The sequence below is a fragment of the Branchiostoma floridae genome, chromosome 8 (assembly GCF_000003815.2).
Source record: "Branchiostoma floridae strain S238N-H82 chromosome 8, Bfl_VNyyK, whole genome shotgun sequence".
Lineage (NCBI taxonomy): Eukaryota > Metazoa > Chordata > Leptocardii > Amphioxiformes > Branchiostomatidae > Branchiostoma > Branchiostoma floridae.
This window is the reverse complement of record NC_049986.1, coordinates 13,440,045-13,450,735: the sequence shown is the minus strand read 5'-3', so window position 1 is coordinate 13,450,735 and position 10,691 is coordinate 13,440,045. Positions and strand designations below refer to the sequence as shown.

Sequence of the window (10,691 nt, the reverse complement as noted above, 5' to 3'; positions counted from 1 at the left end):
GGCAGGCCACAAAGCGGTACTTCTGCAGGATGCGCACCAGGGTGATCTTGGTGGCCATGAGGGCGAGGTGCATGCCGATACACGTGCGGGGGCCTTGCCCAAACGGGATGAAGGTAAATGGCTCACGCTTGTTTGATTCCTCTTTGGTAAACCTGTCAAATAAGAAATGTTGCATTGCAGTTAGGACTGGGATAAATCAGCTTTATACAAAGTGGCATCATTCTGTTGTCCTGTCTTTTAGCTTCACAGAAACTATTGTGCAATTGGTGTCAAATGGTGGGTTCTTTCTCTAGCGTTTGTTCACTAGAATTTCAGATCACTGGCCTGTTCCTTGTCATGGATATTGTAGTGTACTATGCACTCGCCAATATAAAAACAGTTATTGTAGAATTTTATTCTATATATTTCTCTTGCATGCTCACACATCCTAAATGCACTTTTTTTGTCTTCTCCATCGGGGCCCAGTTTTATTTTAATGATTTAACCCTTTGATTTAAAGTTGAGGAGTCATGGCTATCGTAATGTAACAACGATTAAGCGAATAAACATCAACACAAGACATCTAAGATACAGTTAAAAGCGTGTTTTTGTTAGATTCTGACGGATAGTGTTCGATGTACATAATACAAACCTCTCCGGTATGAATGTTTCTGGTTCAGGCCAGTACTCCGGGTCGATATGCAGACTGTCCGAGTCAATGATGACCTCTACCCCGGCTGGGACCGTCAGGCCCGGGCTGATCTCAGTGTCCTGGGTACACAGGCGGGGAAATCTGTGCCGCGGAAAACAAACAGCCTTTTAGAGAACATTTCATTTGTACTAACAACATTTCATTTGTACTAGCAACTGAAAACATTCTGTTTGGTGGAGTATCCGACGTCCATTAGCGTTTTCAAATTCTTCATGTAAACAACACTAACTGCCTCTGTTTTAGACCGAGTTGGACAGTGGAAGTTTGGTAAAATGACTATCAACTCTCCTTTACGTCGCTCTTGTTCTTTTCTTCGACATGTAACGTTAAGTCCCTAAACACGTGAACACCTGCCGATATGATCTATTCATTTTCGAATCGGTCCAACATCCAGTCCACTGATATTTTTCACGTCCGTTTTTTTTTGTACCAGCACACGTACTGGCACGCACCCCTGGGTCAGATGGATCATATCATAGCATAATGTTCAAGATATATGTCATCAGAAGCAAATTTGACATGAAGTCTGTTACCTTGCTCCAGAGTCCATTCTCAGGGTCTCCATCAGGAACATGTCCAGGTACTCCATCTTTTGGATGTCCTCATTTTGAACATAACCCTGCAGATGGAAATGCACACAATCAATATACATGGTGTGTATATTGTATCTGTATCTGTATCTGTATCTGCAGCTATATAGCCGGTATAACTGCCATTGAGTGTAACACACCAGCTTTGAAGGCACACCAGCAGAATGTATTTGACTGTGTTGCTTGGGTACATACATCTCAGTCCATGTGCTGGTATTCCTTGTAATTCGTTCAACAGTCCTGTCAGTGATCTAAGACCCTGAGTCATTTTCATAACAGATGCAGTTATCATTTCTTTCATCGCCGTTCTTTTAGTCTTGCACGACGTGGCCAAAATGGGATGTAATTCTTCCAATACTTAAACTATGATTTCTGAACCCATGTGCTTTTGAAGGCTGCTTTTCTTTAACGTTACCCAACAGTGTTCATTCTTTAGACTATAATTTTGATCACATGTGCATTTGAAAGTTACTTTTCTTTCACGTTACACAATAACGTTTTTTTTTCTAATGTTTCTTATGACTGTTTGAATGTTTCACCTGTTCCTCTGTGACAGTTGCGACCTCCTGCAGTAGTTTGTCCTGCATGTCGGAATACCTGGCCAGGTTGACTGCAGTGGTTCCCAGCAGGCCTGCTATGGTGTCGTAACCGGCAAGGAAGAAACTGATCGCATCTGTGGTGACTTCATCTGCCGACAGGCCTGTATACAAAAGTACAACACTGAGTTTAGTATTGAAAACAAACATCCAGAAAGCTTTTGGTTGGGGTCAATGAAGATTCGCCTCTTTCGAAAACAAACCGTAAAGAATGATTGAATGTGAAAGAAATACAAACAAAAAAACTTATTAACATTCTTTAGTTATGAACAAAGAACCCTGTTATCAAGAAAACACAATATTTCACCGATGGCATACGAAGAATCCTAAGCTTTCTGACTTACTTTTCTCAAATTCCTCGGGCAGATCCAAACAGTGTTCCTCACGGGCTGCTCTCATCAGTTCTAGCAGATCCATCCGCCGCTGGAATGTACAACACAAACATAAATATTTCGTCGCAGGCTTTGTTTATATGTGTTGTCCGTTTTACCTTACGTTTATTATAATAGCACAGCAATGTTTAGATTTATCACATTGTGCGTCAACTTGTAGGGGTCCTATTATGCTACGGTCATATTTCCAAACCGGGGCTCGGTCGGGATGTTTACGAAAACGAAAAGTGAATGTGTTTATCAAGGAGTATACACAAAAAATACTGATGGCTAATTTCCTATTTTGTGTGCATTATTGCCTTTTATATCATATTTTTCCGTTCCCGAAAGCAGCCCGGCCGTGCACGGGTTTTCAGATGTGACCAAAGCCTTAGCTGTGCCGCTGGAAGAATAAAACTATTTCTCAAAGTCTATTCCCTTCTGTCCAACACAGTTTACAGAAAAGAGGTTCGGTGATTTATTTTGGTGAGGTTTGATCTTTAGTAATTTAGTACCTCATTAGGCTGCTGTTTGATCCTCATGGTGAGGATGGTCTCCAGGATGCTGTGGAAGAAGGAGACCGCGTCAGCAGGGACAACTGTCAGCCCCCACTTCTCCAGAACATCCATGGGGACAACCATAGACAGGACGGCTGAAATAAAACACGGAGCCAATCAATCAATAAATCAATCAATGAATCAATATATCAATCAGTCAATATATCAATCAATCAATCAACAAGTCGATTAGTAGATCAATCAGTAAATCTATCTAATCAATCATCTAACGAGATTTGAAATTGTATAGTACTCTTATGAATATCAGAAAGGACCCGAAGGGACAGCTGTGACCAATGTCCAAACCACATTAGTGAATGAAGACCTTTATGCTCTTACAAGCTATGTACATTACAGACCAAAATGATAAAGATGTTCTAAATACAATTGGTGACATAAGAATGCGGTATCCTTACTAGAACTAGAACTAAAATGATTAGACATTTTAGTTCTAGTTCTAGTAAGGAACATATTATAAGGAGCATATTATGTGAACAGGTTCAACTTCTTCTCGCTTCCTAAGACAGTTTTCAATTACAATTTGTAATCCCCTCATATATCGCCGCTAGTTCTTGATTCATCCTTAGACATTCCATATCAATGCCTTTTTAAAATAGCATGCAACAACTTGTACAAATGATCTTAAGGAATGAATATGGTTTCTAACGTCGGTAGTTGGAAGCTACCTGCTATGATGAGACTGGGTTTCATCCCCCCTACTACAGACAGGTCCACCTTCCTGGCGTTCACGACAAAAGCGTGCTGCGGGTCCTTCTGGGAGTTTACCTCCACACCGAAGGCCGTGCTGGCCATCACGTCTAGGGTCAGGTAACTGAACACCCTGAAAAACCATACAAACCGATATACGTTTATTGTTGATTTCTGGCACCATGGCCCATACACAAATACACATGTACAATATACACATTTTAAAACAATGATCCACTTAAAAGTCTAAAAAAACACACACAGTATCTCATGGCCAATATACGATAGTTTTTTTTCCAAAACTTGTTTGTAGACGAAACGTCCGAATGTAACAAAAGCCTGACTACTGTATGTCATTCCCGGACGCCAGGAGGCGAGTCGCAAGGGAATGCGTCAGCTTACGCATTCCTTTGCGATTCTGTATATGTAACGTTATCAGATCCACTGTTTTGTTAATCACAAATAGAGGTACGTGGAGTTTCACACTGTAGTTAGACTTTGTTGTTGATGACAATGCTAGCTTTAACGTACTTGCCTTCAGATTCATAAGAGTTCGTGTAACAACTTCAATGATACCATCAATATATTCTTTCTTGTGCATGAAAGCAAAATTTGTACAGCGTAGGGTTGGATTGCAAATTCTAGGTAGTAGGTAGTACATTTTGTATGTTTTCTACAACCTCTTTAGATTGATTTTTTAAAGTAATTGATAGAGGACGATAATGACGTACTGTTTAGCATCAAACGTGGTCTCCTCTACAAACAGCTTATCCAGGTTCTCCATGAGGAAGTCCGCACATCTGTTTACCAGTGGAACCATCTAGATGAAGAAAGAAAAGGTAGATATGTAACGTTATGTGTACATCTCTATATTTGTCCATTGCCAATACGAGATGTTACTGTTGATGATGTTAATAGCCAAATGAGTAGCGTGTTTGCCTCGCAGTCGGTAGGTCGTGCGTTCGACCCCGGCCGACTCATACCAATGACTTTAAAAATGGTGCATATTGCTTTCTCTGCTTGGCACTCAGCATTTGGGAAAGAGTATGGTTGTTGAACACACACACCCTTACCGTTGGGCTACATGCGTACCCCTACCGTACCCCTCCAGCGTTGTGTGGCCCAAGGATACAGAAACGGAGACGATCACAATAACTTTTTGACGAGAACTTACCAGTTTGACTTTTCCGGCGGTGAAGGCAGGAGACAGGATGCCCCGCCTGCGCTTGTGGTGCGAGAAGTCGGCAAATATCAGCGTTTCCTCGGGCAGCCCGATCGGTATGCAGAGGGGCTGGAAAATAAGTTTGGAAAAATCTTTATTTCAAAAGTCAATCTTTATAACTTTACCTCACATTCATCTATAGAGAGTCAAGAGTTTTATTATTGCCATTTACAAGGTACCTTTAAGTGCATTCTAAATGAAATGATTTAAGTATTTTGATACCTTGTATTTATGATAAAAATATATTAATACCTTTGAAAAAGACGGTAAAACTTACCATTCTCATTGGAAAGTTGCTGAAGTCCTTCACGAACACCTGTTTGACTATCTCAGGATCCGTGATGACCAGTTTGGGGGCCAGACCCTCATACATCCTGCGGAAAATGTCAAAGTTAGAAGGATGAATTCCAATAGACTTATGATTAAGTAAGATGAAGACTGGCAAAATAATTTTGATGTTTGAGCAAAAAGTTGTGGAACATCAAGTTATCGAGTCATTCTTACCCGTAAACCCTGCCATAGTTTTGACGCCATTCCCTGAAGGCGACATTCTGTCCCTGAGGAAAAAATAAAAATGATAAACCTGTAAGATTGAAAGTGCACTTCTAGCGATGTCTATAGCCTTACCGGTGCTTTAATCACAACAATGTCCTCTCCTATTCAATTGTGTTTTCAACATGAAATGCTTTTACCAAGTAACGTTATGTGTATGGATACCACTTTATCGTTGTGTTATGTATTGTCTGACATAGGCATACCTCCTCCCTCATGACCTGCAGGCCGATTTGAGCTTCTCAATAGTAAACAAAGGCTCGAAGGAACAAACAAACTTCCAAATCTTCCTCTTTAGAGCAAGAGTTCATGAGTTCCCGGGCCTATGACGTACCTTCCTGTAGGTCAGCAGGTTCCCGACGAACGGCAGCGGGGTGGGTCCGCGTACACCCAGCTTCTGCAGCACGGACATGGTGCGGTATCCATAGCTGTGAAGTAGATATCTATGTTAGCGATTTACTGTGTTCATTAAGTAAAAGGATTTCAAACATGTCGCCTTCTTTGCTAGTATGCAGATAATTGAATAGAAAGGCTGTCAGTTACTAAACTTAACATCAGCAGGTTTGAAGTTTCATATACTCAAAGGAATCCGCTATAATTTGCATGCTACGTTTATTTAGTTCGGGCGTATTTTTGTCGTCAATCCGTTTGCTTACGCTCTGTCAGTTTTCTTGTTTGTTTTCTTTTTTACCGAAAACTTTAGTCGCCAAGCACAGAACCTGTGGGCATGCGCATGCATGCGGTCTCAGCTAAGTATTTGGTAACACAAGGAGCTAGTCATGATGGCAAGCTGTGTAACGTCACACTTCTGACAGCACAAAATCTGTGGTACAAATAAATATTCAGATAGCTGGTGTACGTGTCTCGTGGCACGCCTTCCTTTCTTTGCCACGGATGTTTCCAGTTGAAAATGGACGAAGTTGTATCGAGAGTGAACTCTTAAATTTCTTTCAGTCTTGCTCACTTTGAAAATCTGTAAGATGCCCTATACAAATACCACGATTGCCGTAATCAAAGTCACGATGTGTGGTATTCTATACCACACTGATGCCTACGCAAAGTTAGCTTCTTGATTCGTATGAAAGTTTGTAGTTTAGCCTTTAGGGCACCATCTTAGACTGTACGATTCTCGTCTAAACATGAAAGTTGTTCATCTGTGATAATAAATGAGTTTATTGATCAAATTAGATAAAGACTAAAATTTACAAAACCAACAGTTGGAAGAACTAGGAATTTAGAAACTACCCCAATTCTTCCCGTGTTGGTTTTGTAATACCCCTGTCACATTTCGCGAAAATGGATCTGACGACGAGTGTACGACAATCGCCCGATCCTCGCTTATAATCATAACTTAATTGCACAACAACTGTACAAGGTACAAAGTACGGCTTATATGTGACAGGGGCGGCAAAGTTTCCAGGAGAAAAATGCGCACAACCCTCTGTCGATCTTAAATATGACCGACCTTCCATCGATACGCCCGAAGATCGTGGATAATGTGACAGGGGTATAATGACCAGCCTTTATTCGTAAAAAATGGCACGACTCATTGTCTATGCCCGGACGATCGAACAAACTTCCACAAGACCGTACATCAGAAAAGAACTATTGGCCATCATCTTGTAGGGTGTGTTTATCTGAACCAGGTCTACGGCCGGGTTATCTTGATCTGTTGTTGATTGAAAGAATCTGTTGTCACCCCCTGGACACGACTGTAAACAGTATTTAACGCGACGCGTTCGTCTGAAAGCAAGGAAGGTGGGGTGCAAGGTGAATGACCGACAAACGTGAGCCGATGATTAACTTTTGATTAAAAGTATCTGTTATCTCTACTGTACTGTAAACAGTATTTTACGTGATGTATCCATCTGAAAACATAACGTTAAAAGTGAGAGGCAAGGAGAATGACCGACGAGCCTGAGAAAACGCTTAACCTTTGATTAAAAGTATCTGTTATCTCTAATGCACTGCAAGCAGTGGTTCACGTGATGCGTTTATCTGATCAAAACAATAAAGGTGAGGTGCAAGTTGAATGACCGGACAAGCCGACAAACGTGAGCCTATGGTGCTTTGACTAACCCTTTTCAGACCGTTTTGGGGGCAATCTGGGATCGGGAAGGGGCTTCTGAGGCCCACCTCTTCTAAGTCCTGTAACTCTTTAACGACTTATTATATGACCACCATGGTTTTAGGGAATGATATACTTATGTATATAGGACGAGTTCGAGAAATTTGATGATATTATGACGTAATATGACGTATTTATGACGTAAAAAGTTTGACTGTATAATTTGGCTGGAACCAAGGAAAAGAGTATTCTCAGAAAACTTCAAGGTATGCTACAAAAATGTAACAGCAAATGCAGATATCAGAATGATAATGTTTGTTACAACTTGTGTTGCCAATAGCAACATCAAACATTACGTCATAAAATGACGTCATGCATGTCTAAGATACCAGTTGGGCTGCGCCATCTTATATTCACCACCTTGGATTTTCAAAAATACATTTTTTCAGCAAATAATCAACCCGGTCTGAATAGGGTTAAAAGTATCTGTTATCTCTACTGCACTGCAAGCAGTATTTTACGTGATGAGTTTATCTGAAAACAATAAAGGTGAGGTGCAAGGTGAATGACCGAGCAAGCCGACAAACATGAGCTGATGGTTAAGTTTTCATCTACTGCACTTTCACGCGATGCGTTTCTCAGAAAACACGAGCTGCGTAGTTCAAGGTTTCTGACCGGAAAATTGGAGCCATCCCGAGTCGTGTGATGACCTCTCATCCGAAGCACATGTATGTTCTTACCTTCCAAAACTACTATCACCTGCGGTAGTCAACGAACCTTGGCGGGAGGCAATGCACTTGGGGCCCTGTACAGGGGATCATCCATAGGCAGAAAAGAGTCAACGACCTGTAAGAGCTGTACAGGTAACTGCTGGGCCTTTAATTTTTTCGGTAAATCGACGTATTCCAAGGCTTTCAAGCCCATACACCAACCACACTGGGTTAAAGAGTCGGAGAGAGAGAGGCTACAGAGAGACAATGTGAGGGGCTTTTCAAAGCAGCACGCCCGACCGTGCTAGGACCGGTGAGCTGCCGAAGATTTAACAAATTGCTCAACGAAAGATTTAACAGATCTCTCAAGGAATTACCATAAAAAATAAAGACTTTTAAAAAAATTACGTGACTTTTTGGTCTTAAATAATGCTTTTACATTTTTCATCATATTCAACCAATCAATCAACGACATTAATAGTCACACAAATACAAAATATACGGTCGCTCATATCAGCCATCACAGGCTGGTGGAAAGGGGGGCTAAAGCGATTCTTCCGTCCTGTGAAAAGTAAGACAAAGATACTCTCGGTCACACTAATATTGCTGGCCTTTTCTGAACTTGCCTATTTTCTTACAGCACATCTATACATTTTAGTGGAAAATCAAAATATCCGTCCTCTTGTAAAAGTACAAGTCCTCTCTTTACACTAAAAGCTAGACACATTTTTTTTTGCTTATCATACCGATCTACATACCACTGTATCATCATCTGTATAACGTCGAATTGTTATACTACAGAAAAGGTGGGATCAGAAAAAGTAGTCAAACCCAATAAGTTACATTTCAGAGTTAGACTTTAGACTAGAGTAGTCACTTACTATACTGTTTACCATTGTTTGCCTGCATGTCATTTTTTGTCACTTACAATTAGCCCTTTGCAATAAACTTATTATCTGTTATTTAACGTTCGCAAGGTAGCGAGAATTCGAAACATTACTTAGCGTGCGAGGCACGGACGTTCGTGGAAAGCAGGGGGAGAGAGATCAGTTTACAGGGCATTGACACGAAGTACACCGGCACAGGCAAGACGTTTGAAAGCCAAGGATTATCAGCTGGCATATCTCGAAGACGACAGCCCCTACTAAAGTCTGAGAGGTTCTATTGTAAAACCTTGCCGTCCGTCGCCTACACTGTTGCCTGTTCAGCATTTGGGGCGATGACTATCTGCGGTGGCATTTTTTTAAAAGACAGTAACCAAGTATCTGGTATTCAAGGCTTCCTGCCGTGGACTTCTATTGACCTCTGTCATGATCAAAGTCCAGAAAAGAAGTTGAAAACTGGATCCTGTAGCAAATTGATCACTGCTGCTATCTTAATGGCAAAGAATTAAAGTCCTTGCTCGCTACATTTGTAGTTTTTACCAATCTGTCATCAGACCTTCCGGTCGCATTCTCCGAAGTGAACGGTGTTAGTACAAAGCGCGTCAAATATCAGATTTTCTTTAAAAAAGACCAACATGCCATGCAAAGCAACCATTTCATGAAGAAAAAGAATCTGTTTCACTGCACTTGTACCCTGGCGTGTAGCATGATCATGGACTATTCCCTTACAATAACGTACTCACAGTAACACCAGGCAGATGAATGCTGCCAGCAGGCCCCAGCTCACAGACATCGGCAAACTCTCGCACGCCATCTTTTGTTCTCCTAAGTCAGGTTGGGCTGGCTGGAATCTGTAACTGTGTGGCAAGAAAGGGGATGAAGTACACTGATTTGTACTGGGCGGAGCCCGGAATCATGCGATATATCGTTGGAGTACGGTCAGATTGTGCACTATAGACTTGGACGTGAGAAAACATACCCCAATTGGCAACGGTCTCGGCATTGAAAATTGCAAAAGCATGAATAATAGGCATGCAGCATACTTTTCTGGTGAAGTTCACATGTCAAATGAATAACAAGGATACCACATGCCGCTCGCTCAAATCCACCTGAGCTGAAGCGCAGAAAACCTTACCGCGGGTCCTGGTTGATGTACAGAGTACCCAAAGGGTGACAAATAAATGAAAAAGGCAAACACTTTAACAACCGGTAAGCAAGTGACTTAATTCAAGATAGAGTCGCTTTTATATGAGATATCGTATCTTGACGTCACTACTTCTGTGTTACTCACCCGCTGATAGCCTCCAACAATAAGGGTTACTCAGAGCTAAGTCTGCACGCGTTGCACGGCGTCACTCAGGGAGAAGTTCGGTCTGACCGGTTTCAGCTTGAAACGGTTGCTTTGGTTGGTCTTCTGCCGAGGCACGGGGCTTTAACGAACTCGCTGTAACAAAAGCAACACGTTAGAGGCGGTAACACGTCCCACGCAACAAGAAAATTAGCTTTGCTGTTCAAATTTCTCTAATAAGGCGTAGGTGGCACGTGTATAGCGTAGCTCCAGTCCAATATCTTCTGCCCTGTCCGTTCCGTACGCGGGGTAACCGTACGGCATGGATATCAGGAGGGAATTCCCGTGGAAGGACGTCTGGAGATAGAGTGTTTGCTGGCACGGACATGGACACAGCTGTATCCAAGTGACGACAGGTACTGAGACAGGGAGCGACTTTGACATACGAACTATC

General features: G+C 41.8%; 1 protein-coding gene across 1 annotated transcript in view; it reads right to left on the bottom strand.

The window, feature by feature from the left end:
- Nucleotides 1-10,691, bottom strand: part of LOC118421782 (cytochrome P450 3A8-like) — an 11,480-nt gene extending 789 nt beyond the window's left edge. The window contains exons 1-14 of the mRNA XM_035829284.1: nucleotides 10,241-10,691; nucleotides 9,693-9,806; nucleotides 5,622-5,715; nucleotides 5,240-5,292; nucleotides 5,013-5,109; nucleotides 4,688-4,804; nucleotides 4,245-4,333; nucleotides 3,492-3,646; nucleotides 2,764-2,900; nucleotides 2,222-2,300; nucleotides 1,821-1,981; nucleotides 1,225-1,310; nucleotides 632-772; nucleotides 4-152 (exon numbers count right to left, since the gene is read on the bottom strand). Coding sequence (XP_035685177.1) covers nucleotides 4-152; nucleotides 632-772; nucleotides 1,225-1,310; nucleotides 1,821-1,981; nucleotides 2,222-2,300; nucleotides 2,764-2,900; nucleotides 3,492-3,646; nucleotides 4,245-4,333; nucleotides 4,688-4,804; nucleotides 5,013-5,109; nucleotides 5,240-5,292; nucleotides 5,622-5,715; nucleotides 9,693-9,763 — 1,429 coding nt within the window. The 5' untranslated portion in view covers nucleotides 9,764-9,806; nucleotides 10,241-10,691. The remainder of the gene's footprint in view (nucleotides 1-3; nucleotides 153-631; nucleotides 773-1,224; nucleotides 1,311-1,820; nucleotides 1,982-2,221; nucleotides 2,301-2,763; nucleotides 2,901-3,491; nucleotides 3,647-4,244; nucleotides 4,334-4,687; nucleotides 4,805-5,012; nucleotides 5,110-5,239; nucleotides 5,293-5,621; nucleotides 5,716-9,692; nucleotides 9,807-10,240) is intronic.